This window comes from Triticum aestivum, chromosome 3D (genome assembly GCF_018294505.1).
Source record: "Triticum aestivum cultivar Chinese Spring chromosome 3D, IWGSC CS RefSeq v2.1, whole genome shotgun sequence".
Taxonomy (NCBI): domain Eukaryota; kingdom Viridiplantae; phylum Streptophyta; class Magnoliopsida; order Poales; family Poaceae; genus Triticum; species Triticum aestivum.
The window spans coordinates 360,995,117-361,019,012 of NC_057802.1; the positions used below are offsets into that span (position 1 = coordinate 360,995,117).

Here is a 23,896-nt window from a genome sequence, read left to right on the forward strand (position 1 = left end):
CTTTTGGAGAAGCCTGTATTTACAAGAAAGTGAGTGGGAGCTCTGTAGCATTTCTGATATTATATGTGGATGACATATTACTGATTGGAAATGATATAGAATTTCTGGATAGCATAAAGGGATACTTGAATAAGAGTTTTTCAATGAAAGACCTCGGTGAAGCTGCGTATATATTGGGCATCAAGATCTATAGAGATAGATCAAGACGCTTAATTGGACTTTCACAAAGCACATACCTTGACAAAGTTTTGAAGAAGTTCAAAATGGATCAAGCAAAGAAAGGATTCTTACCTGTGTTGCAAGGTGTGAAGTTGAGTAAGACTCAATGCCCGACCACTGCAGAAGATAGAGAGAAGATGAATGATGTCCCCTATGCTTCAGCCATGGGCTCTATCATGTATGCAATGCTGTGTACCAGACCTGATGTATGCCTTGCTATAAGTCTAGCAGGAAGGTACCAAAGTAATCCAGGAGTGGATCACTGGACAGCGGTCAAGAACATCCTGAAATACCTGAAAAGGACTAAGGATATGTTTCTCGTATATGGAGGTGACAAAGAGCTCATCGTAAATGGTTACGTTGATGCAAGCTTTGACACTGATCCGGACGATTCTAAATCGCAAACCGGATACGTATTTACATTGAACGGTGGAGCTGTCAGTTGGTGCAGTTCTAAACAAAGTGTCGTGGCGGGATCTACATGTGAAGCGAAGTACATAGCTGCTTCGGAAGTAGCAAATGAAGGAGTCTGGATGAAGGAGTTCATATCTGATCTAGGTGTCATACCTAGTGCATCCGGTCCTATGAAAATCTTTTGTGACAATACTGGTGCAATTGCCTTGGCAAAGGAATCCAGATTTCACAAGAGAACCAAGCACATCAAAAGACACTTCAATTCCATCCGGGATTTAGTCCAGGTGGGAGACATAGAAATTTGCAAGATACATACGGATCTGAATGTTGCAGACCCGTTGACTAAGCCTCTTCCACGAGCAAAACATGATCAGCACCAAGGCTCCATGGGTGTAAGAATCATTACTGTGTAATTTAGATTATTGACTCTAGTGCAAGTGGGAGACTGAAGGAAATATGCCCTAGAGGCAATAATAAAGTATTATTTATTTCCTTGTATCATGATAAATGTTTATTATTCATGCTAGAATTGTATTAACTGAAAACATAATACATGTGTGAATATATAGACAAACAGAGTGTCACTAGTATGCCTCTACTTGACTAGCTCGTTAATCAAAGATGGTTATGTTTCCTAGCCATAGACATAAGTTGTCATTTGATTAACGAGATCACCTCATTAGGAGAATGACGTGATTGACTTGACCCATTCCGTTAGCTTAGCACTTGATCGTTTAGTATGTTGCTATTGCTTTCTTCATGACTTATACATGTTCCTATGACTATGAGATTATGCAACTCTCGTTTACCGGAGGAACACTTTGTGTGCTACCAAACGTCACAACGTAAATGGGTGATTATAAAGGTGCTCTACAGGTGTCTCCAAAGGTACTTGTTGGGTTGGCGTATTTCGAGATTAGGATTTGTCACTCCAATTGTCGGAGAGGTATCTCTGGGCCCACTCGATAATGCACATCACTATAATCCTTGCAAGCATTGTGACTAATGAGTTAGTTGCGGGATGATGTGTTACGGAACGAGTAAAGAGACTTGCCGGTAACGAGATTGAACTAGGTATCGAGATACCGACGATCAAATCTCGGGCAAGTAACATACCGGTGACAAAGGGAACAACGTATGTTGTTATGCGGTCTGACCGATAAACATCTTCATAGAATATGTGGGAGCCAATATGGGCATCCAGGTCCCGCTATTGGTTATTGACCGGAGACGTGTCTCGGTCATGTCTACATAGTTCTCGAACCCGTAGGGTCCGCACGCTTAACGTTACGATGACAGTTTTATTGAGTTTTGATGTACCGAAGGAGTTCGAAGTCCCGGATGAGATCGGGGATATGACGAGGAGTCTCGTAATGGTCGAGACGTAAAAATCGATATATTGGACGACTATATTCGGACTTCGGAAAGGTTCCGAGTGATTCGGGTATTTTTCGGAGTACCGGAGAGTTACGGGAATTCGTATTGGGCCTTAATGGGCCATACGGGAAAGGAGAGAAAGGCCTCAAAAGGTGGCCGCACCCCTCCCCATGGTCTGGTCCGAATTGGACTAGGGAAGGGGGGCGCACCCTTCCTTCTTTCTCCTTCCCCCTTCCCTTCTCCTACTCCCACAAGGAAAGGAGGAGTCCTACTCCCGGTGGGAGTAGGACTCCCCCTATGGCGCGCCTCTCCCCTTGGCCGGCTGCCTCCCCCTTGCTCCTTTATATACGGGGGCGGGGGGCACCCCAGAGACACAACAATTGATCCTTGAGATCTCTTAGCCGTGTGCGGTGCCCCCCTCCATCATATTACACCTCGATAATACCGTTGCGGAGCTTAGGCGAAGCCCTGCGTCGGTGGAACATCATCATCGTCACCACGCCGTCGTGCTGACGAAAATCTCCCTCAACACTCGGCTGGATCGGAGTTCGAGGGACGTCATCGAGCTGAACGTGTGTAGAACTCGGAGGTGCCGTACGTTCGGTACTTGATCGGTCGGATCGTGAAGACGTACGACTACATCAACCGCGTTGTGATAACGCTTCCGCTGTCGGTCTACGAGGGTACGTGGACAACACTCTCCCCTCTCGTTGCTATGCATCACCATGATCTTGTGTGTGCGTAGGAAATTTTTTGAAATTACTACGTTCCCCAACACCCTGATCATGTGTATCAACTCGATAAGGCACTCTATGGCCTTAAGCAAGCCCCACGTGTGTGGTATGACCACCTTACCGAGTTGTTGCGAGATCGTGGATTTGAAGTTGGGAAAATCGACCCCACTCTTTTTACTAAGAAGGTCAAAGGGGAGTTGTTTGTGTGCCAACTATATGTTGATGATACTATCTTTGGTTCCCCTAAAAAATCTTTCAATGAGGAATTTGCCGCTCTCATGACCTCTAAGTTCAAGATGTCTTCAATGGGAGAGTTGAAGTTCTTCCTTGGATTCGAAGTCAAACAAAGAAGAGAAAGAACCTTCATCAACCAAGCCAAATACACTCAAGACATGCTAAAGAGATTCAAGCTAAGTGATGTCAAGCCGACTTCCACTCCAATGCCCACCAAGTGCCAACTTGACATTGATCCCAATGGTAAAGCGGTGGATCAAAAGGTATATCGCTCCATGATTGGCTCCTTGCTTTACCTTTGTGCATCTAGACCGGATATCATGTTGAGTGTGGGAATTTGTGCATGGTTTCAAGCCGCACCTAAGGAAAGCCACTTTGTGGCGGTCAAACGAATCTTTCGATATTTAGCTCATACCCCAAACTTTGGCTTATGGTACCCAAGAGGAGCAAACTTCAAGCTTGCAGGATATTCGGACTCGGATTGGGCGGGAGACAAAGTGGATAGGAAGTCCACTTCCGGAGGGTGCCAATTCCTTGGTTGCTCTTTGGTAAGTTGGTCTTCTAAGAAGCAAAGTTGTGTGTCTCTTTCGTCCACCGAAGCGGAGTATGTGGCTGCCGGTAGTTGTTGTGCACAACTTCTTTGGATGAGGCAAACTTTAAAGGATTACGGTGTCATTTGTGACAAAGTGCCTCTTTGGTGTGACAATGGGAGTGCCGTCAAAATTTCTCTTAATCCGGTTCAACACTTCAAGACGAAGCATATTGAGATTCGGGATCACATTAGGCGAGGGGAGATTGAGCTCAACTACGTCAACACTCATGATAACCTTGCAGATATTTTCACGAAGCCCTTGGATGAAGCAAGATTTCGCGAGTTAAGGCATGAGCTAAATATCATTGATTCGAGCAATGTTGCTTGAACCCTTGCACACCCCACCATACTCAGCTTGCTATCGTGTTTAGGTGTAGGCATGGACATAGGGGGAGTGTTGTTCTCTCAATGAACTCTCCCTCCCCCCATTATGCATAAATTGATCAACTCTTTCACATTAGCCATTTTTGATGGTACTTGTGCTTTAAAGACGAGTTTTGGTCATGGGCCCAAGGATAATTCTTCGCGGTGCCATACCAATTGACTCAAACATAGGTGGCTCCGGCCACCGCCCTCTCTTTAAGAGAGGTTGTGTTGAGTGTCTTAGTCCTTGTTGTCTCTTGTCTTCCGTTCGTCGTGTCGTTCTGGTGTGTGTTGTCTCGTGTGTCAGCTTTTTGGCGTGTTCGTTCGCTTGTAGGTTGCCATGCAAAGGCGTTGTTTTCCCGTGTTCTTGAAACTTGCATCTTCTTGAGCACACGGTACTACCGCGGCCTGCCATGGTACTACCACGCGAGGAGCGCACGGTACTTCCGCACCCAGCGCGGTAGTAATTTTTTACTACCGCCTGGGGGAGCGGTACTACCGCCCACGGTGCGGTACTTCCGCCCGGGCGGTACTACCGCGATGACGTGCGGTACTACCGCGTGTCGGGGGCGCGTGGGGGTTAAGAGCGGGCAGGGGAGTTCTAACTTCCCCATACCCATTCGTCTATCTCTCTCCACGCCACCTCTCTCTCTCGCTCAAGAACGGCGCTAGAGACCCTCGCCGGATCTCCGTCTCCGGCCACTCTCCTCGGATTTCGACCGGTGGGATCATTCCCCACCACTTCCTCTTGCCATGGAACAAGGTTTCTCCCCAAATCCCTCTCTCTTTTGTTCGTTCTTTCACTTCTAGGTTTTTGGGGAGATGCATGTTGTTCTTGAGATTTTAGGCCAAATCTTTGCAAGAGTAGGATGTAGGGGAGTAGTGATGCGTAGAGATTGTACTTGTTTTGTTGTCTCGTGGTAGATTTGATCAACCGTAGTACCGCCTCGTTGTCACGGTTGTTCTTAGATTTAGTTGTTTCATATCTGACGCCATGCGGTACTACTGCATCTCAGGTGCGGTACTACCGCTCCTCGGGAGCGGTACTACCGCGCGAGCCGCGGTACTAAAGTTCTACTGCCGCTCCGAGCCCCGGTACTACCGTGCCCCCGCGCGGTACTACCGCGACTAGGAGCGGGACTAAAATTTTAGTACCGCGCGAACAAGTAGTACTACCGTTGTTGTCAAATCTTCTTCATGGCAATTACCAAGTGCGCATTCTACTTGTTTCACCTGTTTTGCTGTGGTCTTTGCATTGATCCTTCTCGCTTCTCGCGTGTGTTTTTGTGTTTTGTGTCTTAGGTGGTGGCTCCGGTGTACCTACTCGCCGTTCCAATCCCAGCCGTGACACGGGTTCCAAGCGTCTGCGCAACCAAGATGACGCCCCAGAGGGCTCCAATGCCCCCCAACGCAGGACCAAGACCACTGCCACCAAGCAGAAGGAGCCCTCCATGGGCATGGATGAGATACCACTTGCTGAGTTCATCTCTCGAAGGAAGATCAACCCCTATGTGAACCCTCGTGCCAACTTCAGAGGGAATGATCTGTTCTGGACCAAGCAGCAGAATCTCATTTATTTGGATGTGATCAAGGGCAAGCAGAACACATATGTGGACGTGCACTTGATTGATATGAATCACATGAGGGACGAGAAGCACTGTGCCTACTTTGGTGATGCCTTGGATCTAGTGGAGCAGTTTGCCATTGAGGATGTGATCTCTTTTCACCTGGACTTTGATCTCGAGCTTGTGGCCCAGCTCTTCGCTTCGGTTCACTTTCATTCTGATGAGGAACGGAGGATGACCTGGATGACCAATGGACGTCAGTTGACTGCTACATGGAAGGACTTCATGGATTTGCTTCACGTACCTGATGAGGGGCTCAACACGCCCGTTGGTGTTCGCCTCATGCCAACTCCGAGTCAGCCAACAAGAACAAGCTCCACCAGTATTATGTTGAGAAGTTGCTTCCCAGTGGCAAGAAGACGTGGGTGCTGAACTCATTCCTGGACATCATGCATCGCATCTTCCGCAACTCCCTCTTTCCCCGCATTGGTGACAAGGACAAGGTGCATTCCTATCTTGTGGATATGATGCTCCTTTGTGAGGAGGCGCGTGTTTCTCAGACGCAACCACTTGATGTCTCACATATCATGTGGTGTGAGCTTCGGTTCGCGGTGTTCAACCGCAAGGTACCCATCTATGGACCTTACCTGTTTCTGTTGATCTCGAAGACTTGGGAGAAGCTGTTTCCCGGTGATGAGTTTCTTGCTCCTGACTGGACTCGTCACGAGCCCATCAAGCTCCGGGTCAAGCCCCAGTGGTCCAACACTACTACTCGCACTGAGGCTGAGGCTGCTAGGATGGATGTTGATGAGGAGGAGGACGCAGATGAGGACCGCTCTGCTGGGTATGCTCCTCCCTCCTCTAAGCCCTCATGGGCTAAGAAGCTGAAGGCCAAGATGAAGGCCTTGTTTTGCATGCAAGCAAAGGGACAGTACCGGACTCACGTTGCCTCCAAGGAGAGTCGCCGCCGCGACAAGAAGATCATGAGGGTTTTTGGAGAGGAAGTTTCCGGCGGCTCCGAGGAGCACATCACTCCAGAGACTGAGTGGATGGCAAAACATGGCTACAAGTGGACTGATTCTGAGGAGGAGCCTGCCGAGTCTGACGAGGAGCGTGCGAGTGATTACTCCACTTGAGCCACCACGTGTGTTGTAGGTGTCTTCTCTGCCTTTTTGGCGTCTCGATGCCAAAGGGGAGAGAGTGTAGGATTTGCGAGTCGTGTTTGTTTCGTTGTGTCGTTTGCTTTTGCTCCATTGAACCTCGTTTGCTTTGGTTTAGTTTGCGCTTGTGAGACTTTTCTATCATATGGTGTAAGACATATGCACTCTATCGTCTATCGCACCTTATTGAGCTTGTGCTATTTATATTGCTCATATTTACTATCTTGCTTAATGTTTGCCTTATTATTGCAAGATATGCCTTGTCTATAAAATATAGGGGGAGTGTTGATCCTAGTATGTGTGCCGTGCAGTCCAAAGCACTTATCTAGATAGCACACATCTAGGGGGAGCCCGCCTATATTTTAGAGATGTTGGGTTTGCTCATGTTCTATGTTATCTCCCTTGTGCAAATCCCGTATTATCATCAATCCACCAAAAAGGGGGAGATTGTAAGGGCATATTTATCCCTAAGGTGTTTTGGTGATTGATGACAATGCTTTTGCGGACTAATCGTGTGCGTTGAGTATTTCAGGCATTTCATCACTATGCACAAGACGATTTGGTGCCCCTCGTAGACTATTGAAGACGGCGTTTCTTTATGTTTCTTTTCGGTGGATTTGAGTCGTAGGAAAGCCGTACTATTAAGAGGGGGTCCGCTTTGGAAAGGTTTGGGTGGAATCATCTCGGACACGTCTACTCCATTTGCACCTCCTTTCCTGTGGCACTTTGGAGTGTCCTCCGTCTTTTCACGTCTATGCAAATTGTCGTGTTTGCTGAGCTTGGGCATGCGGTAGTACTGCTCCTAGGAGCGGTAGTACCGGGCCCTGGCACGGTAGCACCACAAGCGCCCACGAGCGGTACTACCGTGACCCCAGATCAGGCGCTGTTGCGGCTGCAGTAGTAGGGGCGGATGTAATTTTTTACATCCGCGCCCAGTGCACGGTAGTACCGTGCGTTCTGGCCTGGCTCAGCATCTTACGCGGCAGTAGGAGCGGATGTAATTTTTTACACCCGCACCCCGCGCGGTAGTACCGCTCCTGGCTTACGGTACTACCGTGCCAATTTTTGCATTGACTCCAACTCAGCGGAAGTTGCCACGGATGTATTTTTATATGTCCGTGCCTTCCCGAAATCTGGAACATCCCTGCCTTGCGGTAGTACCGCAAGGGGGAGCGGTAGTACCGCGCCAGCGGTTCTACCGCCCTCTGCTTCAGTGCATTTGGGCTGTCCCGGTTTGTGCTGCTCGGGCGGTAGCACCGCGGGGTCCTGCGGTAGTACCGCATGCCCTTGCGGTAGTACCGCGGCCCTGGCGCGGTAGTACCGTGTTGCGCATGCTGAGTTGGTGAATAACGGTTGGATTTGTCCCTCCACTATATAAGGGGTGTCTTCTTCTCCGAGTTGACTACCTCTTCCATCCCCAAGCTCCATTGTTGCTCCAAGCTCCATTTTCGCCGATCTCTCTCCCTAGCCAATCAAACTTGTTGATTTTCTAGGGATTGGTTGAGAAGGTCCCGACCTACACTTCCACCAAGAGAAATTTGATTCCCCCATCATCCCTTGCGGATCTTGTTACTCTTGGGTGTTTGAGCACCCTAGACGGTTGAGGTCACCGCGCAGCCATAGTCCATTGTGGTGAAGCTTCGTGGTGTCGTTGGGAGCCTCCAATTAAGTTGTGGAGATTGCCCCAACCTTGTTTGTAAAGGTCCGGTCGCCGCCTCCAAGGGCACCAATAGTGGAATCACGGCATCTCGCATTGTGTGAGGGTGTGAGGAGAATACAGTGGCCCTAGTGGCTTCTTGGGGAGCATTGTGCCTCCGCACCGCTCCAACGGAGATGTACTTCCCCTCAAAAGGAAGGAACTTCGATAACACATCCTCGTCTTCACCGGCTCCACTCTTGGCTATCTCGTGCCTTTACTTGTACAAGCTTATTTGTGTTATATCTCTTGCTTGCTTGTGTGCTTGTTGTTATTGCATCATATAGGTTGCCCACCTAGTTGCATATCTTTTTTTTGAGGGGTGAAACCTGTTTCATTTATTCCACCAAGTCTGGGATTTCCGCCGCTACGACCTGCAGAATGCAGTCCGGCGGGGATTGGAACCACACATTACAAATCTCATCGCTAACACCAAGTTTTCCTAGAATATGCGCAGCGCTATTCGCTGATCTTTTCGTCCAACTAATCTTATGAGCCTTAAAATCTTGAAGCATTCCCTTAATCTCTTCGACCATCAGTCCAGGTGCACCTAAGCTCTTGGTCTGGTCATTCAACATGTGGGGCTGGGTTGCACAGGAGTCTTCTCCCGAATGACCTGCACAGCTCGCCATTCCTTCATATATGAGCACACCGTTTTTGCAATGACAAGTGGCTCTACTATTCTCTTCCCATCCCTTGCCTCATTCCTTGCAAGCCATAAGCCATACAAGCTCTGGATCATCACCTCTCTCTGATCTGACGATGCTTCCGCTAGCCATTCAATCATCCAACTCTGTAACGCGCTCTGGGAGTCAACAAACACCGGCAGGATCGCCACCGGAACACCCATTTCCGAGCGCATCATTTTCCAGAAACATGCCGAGTGAGGGCATCTCCAAAACCTGTGCATCACATCCTCCTCTCTTCCACAAGCAGCACAGACCACACCCTTCTTAATCTTGCGTCTGTCTAGTTCCCTTCCTAGGGCCAGACCATTTCTCATCAGCCTCCATGTGTGGATTTTGACTTTGCCTGGTGCGCAAGTGTCCCACAGCGCAAGCCACCCTTTATGATGTAATACTGAGGACGAAGGCCCAGGCTGTCCTGTCTTCGCACGTTGGATAGACATCCCCAGGTGGTACGCCGATCGAACAGTAAAGATACCGTTTTTTGTGAAGTTCCAGGCTAAGTAATCCTCCACGTTTGGTCCTCCAATTTGAATCTGCAAGATATCATGTGTATCCTCCGGTGTGAACATCTTTGTAACCTTAGGTATGTCCCAGTTTGTGCCATGTGAGTTTAACAGATCGCTCACTTTGGTGACACCGGGTTCATATATCTCGCCCAGTGGCTTAAGACTACCCAATCTCGGGATCCAGTGATCATGATGAATATTTATACTGCTTCCATCGCCAATCCGCCAGATAATTCCCTCTCTAAGCAAATCTCTTCCATGAATGATGCTTTTAAACGTAAAAGAGACATTGCTTGGGCATGCTGCGTTCATAATGGATCCATCTCTGAAATATCTAGCTTTCAACACTCGCGCACACAGCGAAGACGGGTTCCTCAAGATCCGCCAAGCTTGTTTGGCCAGCAGTGCTTGGTTAAACACTTCAAAATTACGAAAACCCATACCACCCTCACGTTTTGTAGTGCACATCTTGTCCCAAGCAATCCAGTGTACCTTTCTATCTCCATTGGTTGCACCCTACCAGAAGTTCGAAGAGATCGAAGTCAGGTTCCGGCACGTTTTCTTTGGGAGTTGAAAACAGCTCATGGGATACGTCGGGGTAGACTGAAGCCCGGACTTAACAAGCACCTCTCTAGCAGCCTTTGATAGTCCTTGCCCCTTCCATCCTGTAACTTTGCCCTTAGAGGCCTCCTTCACGTTTTTGAACGTGCCATCTTTTGATCTACCCACCACCGTTGGCAGGCGAAGATAGCGTTCACTTAATGCTTCAGATTGTACTTCAATGACTGCCTTCAATACATCCTTCTCATTGTCCTGGCAGCCCTTTCCGAAAAAGATCGACAACTTATTTAAATTTACCTTCTGCCCAGACACTTCCTCATACACATTTAAAATATTTTTGAGCACTTCAAAATTACTCTGGGAGGCCTCAAGAAACACAATACTGTCATCTGCGAATAGGAGGTGTGTAACATTGGGGCCAGTGCACCCAAAGGAGACACCCTTCAGTTCATTTTCCACTTGTGCATTTTTGAGTAACGCCGAGAAACCTTCAACACAAAATAGAAAAAGGTAAGGAGATAACGGATCGCCCTGCCGTAGTCCTCGTGATGGTACAAAGCTTCTGGAGCACCCCCCATTTAGCCTGCTTTGATGCAAAGTTTAAATTGGTAAAGAAAAGATAAAATTTGTATAGTTACCTATTCACCCCCCCTCTAGTCAACTATATCGATCCTTTCAATAACTCTACTACTACTACTACTACTCTCCCAGGGGCTGTGCCAAGATGCGGTTCCATTTTGAGCGTTATTGGACCAAGTTAGATGGCTTCCTTGACACCGTGGACGCGGCCTGGAATTCGGTGTCGCCTGATCAGGACCCCTTCCGCACGATCTACGCGCGTTTGAAAGCAACCGCTCGCTCCCACCAGAGCTGGGGAGCGCGCTCTACTGGGAACATTTCCCTCCAGCTGATGATTGCTAGGGAGCTCATTTACAGACTCGATGTGGCACGTGATGCCCGCCCATTGTCGCCGTCCGAGCAGTGGCTGCGTCAGGAGCTTCGTCGCTCCTACCTAGGGTTGGCCTCCCTCGAGAGCTCTATCCTACGGCAGCGAGCCCGCTTCAATTGGCTCTGCAAGGGTGACACGAACACCGCCTTCCTGAAGATCCACGCTGCTCATCGGGCCAAGAAGAACCATATCGATAGCTTCCAGGTTGGCCCCCTGTGTGTTTCTGGCGAGGTGGCCATGGCGCGGGCCGCCTTCGAGCACTTCTCCAACATTCTCGGAGCGTCCGCGGACAGGCCGTTCTCCATGAACCTCGAGGGCATCGACCAGTGCCACTTTGACCTGTCGGCCCTTGACCAGCCATTTACAGAAGAGGAGATCTGGAGCACCGTCAAACTCTTGCCGGCGGGCAAGGCTCCGGGCCCGGATGGCTTCACCGCTGAGTTCCTCCATGCATGCTGGCCTATCATCAAAGCAGATATCTGCGCCGCCTTCGACAAGCTCTATGCGATGAATGGGCGCGGTTTCTACAAGCTCAATGAGGCCTTCCTGACCTTGCTCCCTAAGAAACCAGACGCCTCCACGCTGGCCGATTACCGCCCCATTAGCCTAATACATCTTGTGGCCAAGCTCTTTGTGAAAGTGCTCTCCCTCCGCCTGGCTCCGCGCATGCCCCAGCTGGTCTCCGTCAACCAAAGCGCCTTCATCGCTGGGAGATGCATGCATGACAACTTCCTGTTGGTTCAACAGACGGCACGGCAACTGCACAATCTCAAACTACCTCGGTTACTCCTCAAGCTGGATATCGCGAAGGCATTCGATACTGTCTCATGGCCCTTCCTCCTCGAGGTCCTCCGACATCCTAGGTTCAAGAGAAGGTGGTGTGAATGGATCTGCATTCTTGTCTCCACTGCCTCCTCGCGCATTCTCATCAACGGGAACCCAGGCCCCCCGGTCGACCACGCGCACGGCCTTCGGCAAGGCGACCCGGCCTCCCCGCTCCTCTTCGCGATCGTCATCGACACCCTTAACTCTCTGTTGCAGCACGCCGTGCGCTCCGGCCTGCTCCAGCAGCTCACGCCCCGTCATGCGGCATCTAGCATCTCGATGTTTGCTGACGATGTGGTCATTTCCTGCCATCCAACGACCCAGGATTTGACAGCCATCCGCGAGCTGCTCCGCGTGTTTGGAGAAGCTTCGGGCCTCCGCACCAACTTCCTCAAGTGCTCCGCCACTCCCATTCGGTGCGATGATACCGTGGCCGAGGCTGTGGTCTCTACCCTGGCTTGCGTGGTCACCACCTTCCCCATCGTCTACCTTGGGCTCCCTCTCTCGCTCCGCAAGACACCCACCTCAACCCTCCTCCCCTTGCCGGACAAGCTCACCAAGAAGCTGGCTACCTGGAAAGCCGCGCTCCTCTCGCGCGCTGAGCGGCTCGCCCTCGTGCGGCATGTCCTCTCGGCTATGCCTGTTCATATCCTTCTCGCCATGGCCATCAACCCGTCGATCCTCAAAAGAGTCCATGGGATCATTCGCGACTTCCTATGGCATGGGCGGAAGGACGCCAACTCCGACTGCTGCCTCGTCAACTGGAGGCGTGTTTGCCGCCCTCTCGAGTATGGTGGGCTGGGTGTGCGTGATCTACACCTCACCGGCATCTCCCTTTGCACTAGATGGCTTTGGCTTCAGGCCACAGATCCCGACCGCCCCTGGCACCACCTGGAGGTGCCGTGCGACGTAGAGACCAGGCAATTCTTCCGTCCATCGACCTCCTGGACCCTTGGCGATGGAAGAACCTGCCGATTCTGGTGTGACCATTGGCTTGATGGGCAAGCCATCTCCGAGTTCATCCCCGAGCTGCTTGCTCTCGTGCCGCGGCGCAGGCGCTGGTCTCCGACGGTCTTTCCCAGCAGGCTTGGATCCGTGACATCCATGGCAGCCTGGGGCCCGTCGAGGTGGTCCAATACATCGACCTCTGGCGCCGCTTGCATGGAATCCAGCTTTCTAGCACCCCGGACACCATCAGCTGGAAATGGTCGGCGAATGGCATCTACTCTGCCAAATCCTGCTACAAGGCACTCTTCCTCGGCTCCACGTCCCCGCCCGCTTGGCGTCTGATCTGGAAGGGGTGGGCTCCCCTTTCCTACAAGTTCTTCCTTTGGCTCGCATCCCTTGATCGGTAATGGACTGTGGAGCGTCGTGCGCGTCACGGCCTTGCACACGATCCGGAGTGCATATTGTGTTCCCAGGAGCTAGAGACTATCGACCACCTCCTAGTGGGGTGCGTCTTCTCGCGGATCACTTGGCATGAGATTCTCTCTTGGTGTCGACTTGTTGCATCCCCCATGCTTGGCTCGACCCCCTTCTTCGACTGGTGGTTGCAGGCCACGACGGCTTCCCCAGGCGGCCTCAGACGCGGACTAAACTCCATCATCGCCCTCACGGCTTGGGAGATCTGGAAACACAGGAATGCAGCCATCTTTGACGGTGCCCGTCCTTCCACTGACGAGCTTGTGCAGCTGATCAAAGATGAGGCTCGCCGCTGGGCTAAGGCCGGCGACAGAGGTCTAGATAGGATCATCCCTGTAACTTGATCTTTGTACCGAGGCCGAGCATCCTCATCCGCTGCCGCTATGCACTCTCTCGGACGCCTAGTTAGCACTCTGTATTCTTCTTCCACCTATCAATGAAATGATACGCCGCTCAGCGTATTCACGAAAAAACTACTACAGATCCTAGCATTTACTAAGAGAGAACATGCCCATGCAAGGCTGCATGCATACAGTGGCCATTAGCACAAGCTGATCCGTGAGTGTTGCTGAGCATGCATGCAACAATGTAACAATCTGTACAAACCAAAGAAATAGAGAAAAACTGCCACCTGAGCAGTTTTATCAAAACCGAGAAAATCTATGTTTTTCAGAAGTATTTGTTGCCCATCTATTGAAATACTGAAGTTTTGGAATATTATGGTCTTTGGAAAACGGCATTGCCAAACTAGGCCTCAGCGTCTACAAAAGAAATCACAAATCGCTCGGTTTTGAAAGAAAAATAAAACACAAACAATCGGCAGAAGAAAAGTGCCTACTACTTCCTCCGTTCCTAAATATATGTTTTTGTAGAGATTCTACTATGAATCACATACGGATGTATATAGATATATTTTAAGTATTGAAATCTTTACAAAAATTTATATTTAGAAACGGAGGGAGTAGTAGGGTAGTACCCATGCGAGCGATCGATCGAACCCCAGGGACTGGATCAAACGAAGAGTTACCCTGCGTGCGCCACACCGGCAACAGTTCAGGCACTGCACCGGCGCACCGTCCCGCCCCCTCCCTGCTCGCCTGCCCCGCCGCCCGCCTCGTATGAGACCCCCGCTCCCCCTCCCCCCGCGCCGGGCGCCGGCCCCGCTCCGCTGAGGTACTGCCGACCCGCCTAGGAAGTCCGCTGCTCCGCCCCCAAGTCCTGGCTTGACAGGCTCCGGTCAGGATCTCGCTAGGCGCGGCTGTTCGGAGTTCCCGACTGTAACGACACAGCTGGTGCGGTGGTAAGCCTTGGTTCTTGTCAGACACTCATACAAATTTAACTGCAGTATGATCAATTTCTAAACAGAAGATGCCTAGAGCATCTTAAGATGACAGGGTAGAGTCTTCATATTATACAGGACATGCCCACATTTTACAATGCGGTCTTGAAATATTTGTGTTAGGCATTATGTACAGCAGGATATTACACTCGTTTACATATCGACGGGGGGAATGCACATTTCAAAAATCAAAATCAAAATCAGAAGCACAAGATTTCCTTCTAAATGATTACAATCTTACGCTACATAGACACAATAAATTTCATTCTAGTTTTCGAATTCCTCTTCAAGCCCCAAAGAATAATGCGGCACAGTTACAGGAACAGCAACAAAAGGTGGTCAGGGAAGATGTACAATGTGGATAGAGATCGGAACCAAAACTGATCCTAGGTATTATGATGACGCTGATCGAAGTTCTACTAGTGAAGCGTACACACCATCTTTTATGTTCATCAGCACCTCGTGCCTTCCTTTCTCAACTATTGCACCATCCTTGAGAACCGCAATGATATCAGCACCTTTGATCGTCGAGAGGCGGTGAGCCACAACAACCGTGGTCCTGCCGACCATCACATTGTCTAATGCATCCTGCACAATTCGCTCGGACTCGGCATCCAAGGCACTAGTCGCCTCATCAAGTAGTAGTATCTTGGGGTCCTTCAGTATGGCCCTTGCAATTGCCACCCGCTGCTTCTGGCCACCCGACAGCTGTATCCCCCTCTCCCCAACTGTGGTGTCATATCCTTGGGGAAGGCTTGATATGAACTCATGCGCATTGGATGCCTTTGCAGCTGCAATTAGCTCCTCCTCAGTAACTTCCCCATCCTTACCATAGGCTATGTTGGCACGGATTGTATCATTGAAGAGTACAGGCTCTTGGCTCACAAGTCCCGTTTGGTCCCTCAACCAATTGATGTTTAAGCTCTTGATTTCCACTCCATCCAATGAGATGGTGCCTGAATCAGGATTGTAGAATCGCTCCAACAGTCCAATTACCGTTGACTTGCCGCTACCACTCTCTCCAACAAGGGCAACAGTCTATATAAGACCACAATGAAAGTAAGCTTATATGTAAATCACTGTAGAAGATATAACAATAGTGATTTGGATAGAAAAAAGTGGGCTAACCTTGCCAGAGGGAATGTGCAGGGTAAAGTCACTGAAGATCTGAATATCTGGGCGGGTTGGGTACTTGAAGCTGACATGCTGGAAATCGATGTTGCCCTTGACCTCATCTAATGTCAAACCCTCATTGCGGCTTGAGTCTATTTCAGACTTTCGGTCCAATAAAGCAAATATGGAAATAGCTGAATCTTTTGCTTTTGTTGAATCGGTGGCCATTGCACTTGTTTGAGATACTCCAATAGTTGCTAAAACCAGTGCAAAGAAAACCTGCAAAGTATGACTAACTATGTGAACCTCGTGGAAGTAGTGACTGGTTAAGGATGGAGGGATTAAGACTGAAAAACTTAATATGAAGAAGAAATAATTATTACTCTTCTGAAATGATGCAATTACGTACCTTGAAAACGTCACCAAAACTTGATTGGCCATGGCGCACAAATTGTGCTCCAACATAGAAACAAAGACCATACGTAAGGTACAGCATCAAGAATGAGAAACCAAATCCGATGCCTCCAACTACTCCTGTTCTGACTCCTTGACTCATTGAGGCTTCACATTTATCATCATATATTCTTGTAATTCTTTTCTCAGAACAAAATGAAGCTACGGTCCTAATACTACTAATTGCATCAGTGGCCACTTGACTCGCGTCTTCATACATCATCTGGAGAACCAGCAATTCATTATCATTGACATAACAATTTTCAGAATGTGAAAACTAATTATCTAGAGTAAACTCAGATTCTTATTACTCGATGAAAGTTTAACAAAATGACTTCACTTTATAGCCTTGACTGAATAATGGTTATCTTATCTTACTGTTACATAAATAGGAGTTTGTGTGTTAAGAAAAAAGGGAGCTTCTAATGGTTGTTCACACCCATGTTTCCCACCTCGCTAAAAATCTATAACAAAAAATAAAAACAAGCTAACTAACTGAACACATCGACCTTAATGAACTAATTTGACCACCTCCTAAAAATTCTCAGACAAAAATGGAGCATGGCACGGGTCAAAAAGAGAGTATGACTAGGTGTCACTGTGGAGCCAAGGGGGGCACAGAGTAAGGTTTTAAGCTGAGCAAGAATGTGGAGGCGTGACTTTGGCCAAGGCAGAAGTCGGATGGGATGACGGCGTAGGGGAGACCTGAGGCAGGCTGAGCCGATGAATGGCTTAACGTGAACAGTTTCTTGTTACCGGCGGCAAAGCACATGTATTTAGATTGTAGTTCTAGCTTCACAGTTAGAAACTGAATGCTCTACTAGTTACTCCCTCCAGTTTCCCAAATGTGTCGTTTTGCACAGAGGCAGAATTTTTGTTGGACCTTTTAAATATGTTACAATAAATTAGTGGTTCTAACAGAAGACCCGCTAATGAAATATATCACACGAAACTTCTGTCCTAAGTAACAACTTATATGGAACTGCATGGAGTATCATTTAGTTTTAGTAATTATTTGCAAAAGATCACATTGCTAGAAAAACAGCCTGATGGCTTCTTTTGATGGGTTACCTTGGCATCTTGACTGAAACCCTTCAAGAACTTCACTTGGGCATAACCTTGAAGGCCCACTAATGGAATCACGCAGAGGATGATCAAAGAGAGCTTCCAGTCAGCTATCATAGCAATGACAAACCCTGTGATAAGTGTAGAGATAATCTGAACCGTTAAGGCCAAGTTATCTCCCACTAAACGCCGTACATTCAAAGCATCAACTGACAGTCGTGCACCAAGTGCTCCGCTGTAAGATATAATTTGGCAGTTAGTACCTAAAAGTAAAGCTCACAGATTCTAGAGGAAGAAGAAACCAAGCGAAAAACTGTAACAAACCTGGAATTTTTAGGATCATCAAACCAAGCGACTTCTTGGTGCACAATGCTTCGAAATGACATAGCACGGATACGCTCTATAAGCTTCCCTCCAGCTATTCCAAACAAGAAGAGCTCTGCGGGTATTGAGATTATCGAAATGATACCCAGCACCACACACATCAAACCCCAAAAGCTAGAATCCTTTCTGAGTTTATCTGGTGGCTCATAGAAAGTTTTAATGGCACTGGAAATCATCACGCCGAACATTGGGAAAAGCACTCCGTGAACTGCTGCAGCTAGGGATCCTAACAGAATAATAAGTACCTCTGGTTTATTAAGAAGTGCCAGCCGTCCCATAGGAGCTTTCTTTGGAACCTCACCATCCTGCTCTGTATGATTCTCCCCATGTGTATCATTTCCTTCAGGCAATTCAACTGCGCCAGGAAGCCCAAAGGAGAGGTTGAAAGAATTCCTACTACTATTCCCTGCAGAACCTCTGCTAATCGATCGCTTCAATGACAAGCTTGTACTTTTAGACCTCGGATCCAATCTTCTATGGTCTACTTTCTGCTCTTCTTCATTGTGTTCTTGAAGCCTAATTAGTTGAGAGTATGCACCATCTGGGTTTACTACCAATTCATCGTGGGGACCTATATGAAACATTCATTTGTGTAGAAAATTGATCAGTTTAGTCAAAATATGCCAAAGAAGTGATTAATAAAAGGTGAGTGATGAGAATGTAATCTTGACCTTGTTCAACTATCTTTCCTTGTTGAACAACTGATATGCAATCAGCATTCCTGACAGTAGTTAGACGATGAGCAACTACAAGCGTCGTTCTGTCCACCATGATCCTATTCAGTGCCTCCTGAACTATCCTCTCCGACTCCACATCCAATGCACTAGTAGCTTCATCTAACAAAAGTATTTTGGGGTTTTTAATGATTGCTCTTGCAATTGCGATCCTTTGCTTTTGCCCCCCTGAAAGCTGAGCACCGCGTTGGCCAACCATTGTATCATAACCCTGGTACAAAATAAAAATAAAATATTTAGCACTCAACTAAAATGTAAGAACTTGGATTAGGACAAATTATTGAAATTTTGACACACATTGGGCAACTTATCAATGAAATTTGCTGCATTGGAGAGCTCAGCGGCTCTCTTGATCTCCTCAATTGTTGCGCCTTCTTTGCCATATGTAATGTTATCTTTAATTGAGGTCATAAAGAGCAAGGGCTCTTGGCTAACAAGACCAATTTTCCCTCTTACTGAATCAAGCTGTAAACTCTTGATATTGATCCCATCAATCAAAACTTCACCAGCCTGCGGATCATAGAATCTCTCTACAAGACTAATCACAGTTGACTTGCCACTTCCACTCTCCCCAACTATAGCCATTGTAGTGCCACTAGACACATGCAAGGAGAATCCATCAAATATCAGTTGCTCAGGCCTTGCTGGGTAGCTGAAATACACATCTCTCAGCTCAACATCACCCTTGATATCTTCTAACTGCCTACCAGTCTTGTCATCAGGATCAATCTCTGGTTTCCTCTTGATTGTTGTGAACAATCTGTGTGCTGCAGATTGTCCCTCTGCAAAGGCTGTCATACAAGGGGTTGCATTACCTAAAGACCTGCAACACAATCAGAAATTATCACTACCAACGATGCGATGTGAAGCATCATTATGATATGAATTCCACTTGAAGGTGGATAACTCACATTGCCCCAGTCATGATAGCGAACAAGATACTGATGACTTCTCCGCCTGTGTATCCTTTGGTAAGTATCAACTTTCCACCGTACCATATGGCTAAGCCATAGCTAGAGAAGAATATGAAGAAAACAGAACCCATGCCAAAACCATTGGCAAGTCCTTCCTTGACAGTTGTCTTGTATGCTTTGTTTATGAGTTTATTGTAATCTCCGATGGCCTGTTTCTCCCCATTGAAAGAGGCAACCTGTTTTACAGATGTAGCAACAAGATAACTTGTGAGTACTCAAGAAATCACATCCTCCTTTTTCGTAGGAACGTTTCAACTAGCCATTATTTAAATTGATGTGCAAACTGAGCTTACTGTTTTTATGGATCCAATTGTCTGTTCAACAACATTCGCTGCATCACTGTATGATTCTTGACCTTTGCTAGAGATTGTAGATAACACTTTTGCCACTGCTCCTCCTGCAATTACAACTGGAGGTATGCATGCCAACATGACAAGAGATAGAAGCCATCCTTTCACAAAAGCTACCACGAAACCGCCTATGAAAGTAGCCACAAGTTGTAAGAACTTGCCAACCTGCAGTAGTCAATTATGTCATTTTTATATGATTTGGAATGTAATGAACACACTGTTGCTTATGCGCTCTTCATTTGACTGGGAGAAAATCCTTACCTTCTCACCAATAGCATCCTGAACTAGCACAGTATCACCAGACATTCTTGAAACTATCTGCCCAGTTGTCATTTCTACGTCAAAGAATGATATATCCTGTCTCAAGACAGATTTGAGGTATAGAGATCGAACGCGTGTGGCCTGCCTTTCTCCAGTAATTGTCCAGCATGCCACCTCTGCACAGACAACAGGTTGGCTTGACAGTTATTCTCAATTACCTTGACACGAGAACTATATGACTTAAACATGCGGAATTCTGTTTACAATTTCCTTCAGTTGCGCAATGTAAAGAAAATAATCTACAGTATATTTCTTCGTGTGTCACTTTTCAGTTGAAATATAAAACGTGTGGACACTGTTTTCCTTATACTCTGTTTTGCTATACTCTTTGGACAAGAATTTCAGGAACACAACTTGGACTTTGCACCATGAGGACAACTCGCAATTTTGAAATACTAGTAGGGTGTCAGCTGTCCTTTTCAGTTTAGTCAAACATATATTACTCTCATTATTTCTCTAAGAAAGATAGCAGCCATGTTAAGTACTCCAGCAAGGATGCAGGTGGTGCGAAGACATGTGGAGAAGTTGACAAAGTCTGCTCATGCTCTTACGGAGAAAGGAGACCACTGCTGTTCCGATACCCAAGTAGACAAAGCTCAGAACCGCCTGCAAGAACGAAATGATAACAGGGTGAAAATTTATTCCTGTCTTTACTGTCTTGCAGCAATGTAATACTATATGCAAGGAAATAAATCTAACTATATTATGGTAAAACTCAGGTGCTAGAAATTGTTGCAGTTTTTTTTTCCTCTTTGGTATCCATGATGCTGATGGCCAACTGACAGTGACAAAGAAAGTGCAATGCGACAAACGTGACAGTGCGGATCACCTCTATCCCGTTTCAGAGTTTCAGATGAGAGTATTGTAAAAAATAAAGGTTTCAGAAGCGAGAAAAAAAACCGCACGGATCTCGGGGCCAGAGCTTCAGATCCTTTATTTATCAGGAGAGATCCCAACATGTAGGTGGCAGCTACCCCTATCTCTTATGTTAATTAATGCTAATCTACGTGAAATCTCTTTGTTAAACTTGCAAGCTGCAGTAAACTGGAGTGATCCGCAAGCTACCTCAGAAACGTGATAGATTTGAATACAGAGCACCATGTAAAACCGCTGCAAATTTTCGTTCTAAACTGGGCTTCAGAATCAAGAAAATTAATGGCAGAAGAAGCAGAACGGCGACAAGATTCGCCGGGGCTTTCTCGGAAGTAGAAATGGAATCGGCCGAGCAGAGTAGCCCGAAAGGAACGCGGCTCTGGTGCGTTGTCACGGATGGCGAGGAGAAGCCGAGGTGATCGGAAAGGTGGCCGCTGACCAGAGAGACGGGCGCGGTGAGCTCAGCTCACCTTGTTGACGCGGTGGAGGACGTTGTCGCTGGTGGCGCCGCCGAAGGCGTCGATCATGTCGCCGAAGATGACCGTCATGAGCGGCTGCGAGACGCCGTTGGCCAGCGCGGCCAGCGTGCCGACCAGCATCAGCAGCTGGTCCGTGCGGTCGGCGTACCGGAACATCCCCGTGAAGGACACCCTCTTCCCGTGCCCGCCCTCCTTCTTCTCCTCGCCGTCCCTCCCTTTCGCGGCGGCGTCCATTGCTGGCAGCTTGGTGTGTACAGAAGAGAACGCACGGCTTTTGTTTAAGCCTGATTCTTACGGCTCTACTTCGCGGGGTATTTATGGGGTGGCTGGCTGCTTTTGGCTGGTCAATGCTTAGAGTAAGTAGGGTATAAATGGGAGGAAAGGCGGAGGAGTACTACTATACAACTGTATCCCACCGTTGCCAAAGCAGGGGTATCACGCAAATACGTAGGTTCTGCTCCCTCCATTCCAATTCATAAGGTTTAATACGCATTTTGAGATTAACCAGTTAGACTAATAATGTATGGCACAAAGACATTATTTTTTGGGGGGCATACATCTCATATGCTTCGAATTTTCTTGAAAATCATAGTAGTAATTTTGAAGCGTGTACAACAGTTTCATGCAAAGGGCATGCAAATTCGAATGCTGGACACTGATCTCATCAAACTTTTTAGTCCGAGTGATGTCACCTTCGAGCATAACTTAACTTATCTGGGTTTACATCACAAGGACGATAATTCTTCTGTCACCAGCCCAATGTTATTTATATCTATGTCTCCTACTTAAAAATAGGACCCCGATAAATCCCGAACGTTCGAGATTTGACCATGTTAAACTGAAAATTTTCGGTGGCAATTTTAGCGACGCGAGGATGTAAATTCAGTTGGCAAACATGATAAATGCGTGCTCAGTGTATTTTTGGCCAGAAAATTGTCGTGCGTGCCAACTAATTTGTCATCCTCGCGTCACTAGAATTGCCATTGAAAAGTTCGATTTGCCATGGTCAAATCCCGAATGTTAGGGATTTATCATTTCCATAAAAAAACGTAAGGTTTTGTTGTCCACCTCGTTCTTCATCGAACCTTATGTGCGTTATCAACTCGCTATCTCCGTTTTGAATATATTTTTTCATCTCTAGATGTTTTACTCGTTTTCATTGAAAACCACCTTAATTGCCTCATCTTTTATTGACTTACCAAATAAAACCTCTCCTACTTAAATAAAAGGAACTTAAGGTTCTATGTCTACCTCGTCCTTCGTCCAACCTTAGTGCGTTTTCCCCTCCCTATCTCGGTTGTGACTTCATTCTTTCTTTTCAGTTTTTGGATATTTTTTACCAGTTTTCATTGAAACCCGCCTTTTCTTGACTTGTCAAATAAAATCTCTCCTACTTTAAGAAAGACGTAATGTTCTGCCACCTACCTCGTTCTTCATCCAACCTTACATGTAGTTTCCCTCCTTAACATCATACATAATATCAGTATCAACATTAAACAAGTATTATATCCTGCCAAATATTAACATGTAATTTATATTTTATCTAAATATTAATGTGCAATATAATTAATCCTCTATAACACTATGCTTCCTTGTTTTAAAGAGCTACACTCAGTTGGGGTCTTCAATTGAAATTGGGTCACCCAATTTTGACCGGATCAACAATTCCTCAATGCTCTTTCATTCAATTCTTGAATACTATACACTATGCTTCCTAGTATTTAAGGCATCAAAATTAATTGAGGCCTTCAATTTAGATTGAGTCACTCGATTTTGACTAGGTCAACAATTTCTCAAGGAGCCCTCCATTCAATTATTTTAATTCACTATATTCCATAATTTTGTAGCTCATTTTCGTTCAACTGAGGTATTCAATTTTGGATTTTGGTTTACGATTTTGACCGGACCAACGATTTTACAAATCAATCAACAACAACCGGCCTATAAAAGCATATCACCCCCCCCCCCACCGGCACCTCCCATCACCTAGAAAAAAAGAAGTGCCACCATGTGGTATTGTAGCACCAATATAGCATATGCTGCGACGCAAAAATTTCCCCACATAAATATAGGTTGGTTGCAGATAACACAAAATCACACCTCGAAAGGCCCACCAAATCACCGCATTATAAACAAAAATAAAACACACTCCATCATCTCCCCCACCCGCCGAACTAAATATTTCATCAGTTCCAATATATATGCAGTATTAGTTTTTTGAAAAGTCAAATTTCTATGACCAAATTCATAGCAAAAAATATCGACATCCATAATATTAAATAAAAAATGGAAATTCATTTCATAATGAATCTATATCATACCAATTTTATATTATGAATTTTGATATATATTTATCTATAAATTTGATCAAACTTAAAAGGTGACTTTTCATGCACCTTATATTTTGAAAATGAGTGAGTTTTTTTAAAGAAACCCAACAACATCAACGGCGCAGCAAAGCACGCACAACACTTCTAGTATTTTGCTAAGTATCAATGTGTGTTG

At 46.9% G+C, this 23,896-nt stretch overlaps 1 protein-coding gene across 1 annotated transcript; it reads right to left on the reverse strand.

Moving 5' to 3' along the window:
* Window positions 1-14,694: 14,694 nt before the first annotated feature.
* On the reverse strand, window positions 14,695-21,672 carry LOC123078890 (ABC transporter B family member 4). The gene is made up of 12 exons (XM_044501535.1): window positions 21,383-21,672; window positions 20,591-20,645; window positions 19,980-20,155; window positions 19,662-19,883; window positions 19,306-19,544; window positions 18,692-19,217; window positions 18,332-18,605; window positions 17,601-18,231; window positions 17,283-17,511; window positions 16,168-16,434; window positions 15,774-16,037; window positions 14,695-15,683 (listed from the first exon to the last, which is right to left on the reverse strand). Exons 1-12 carry the CDS (start codon window positions 21,623-21,625, stop codon window positions 15,039-15,041), a joined length of 3,771 nt encoding a protein of 1,256 aa, XP_044357470.1. The 5' UTR covers window positions 21,626-21,672; the 3' UTR covers window positions 14,695-15,038.
* Window positions 21,673-23,896: the final 2,224 nt, after the last annotated feature.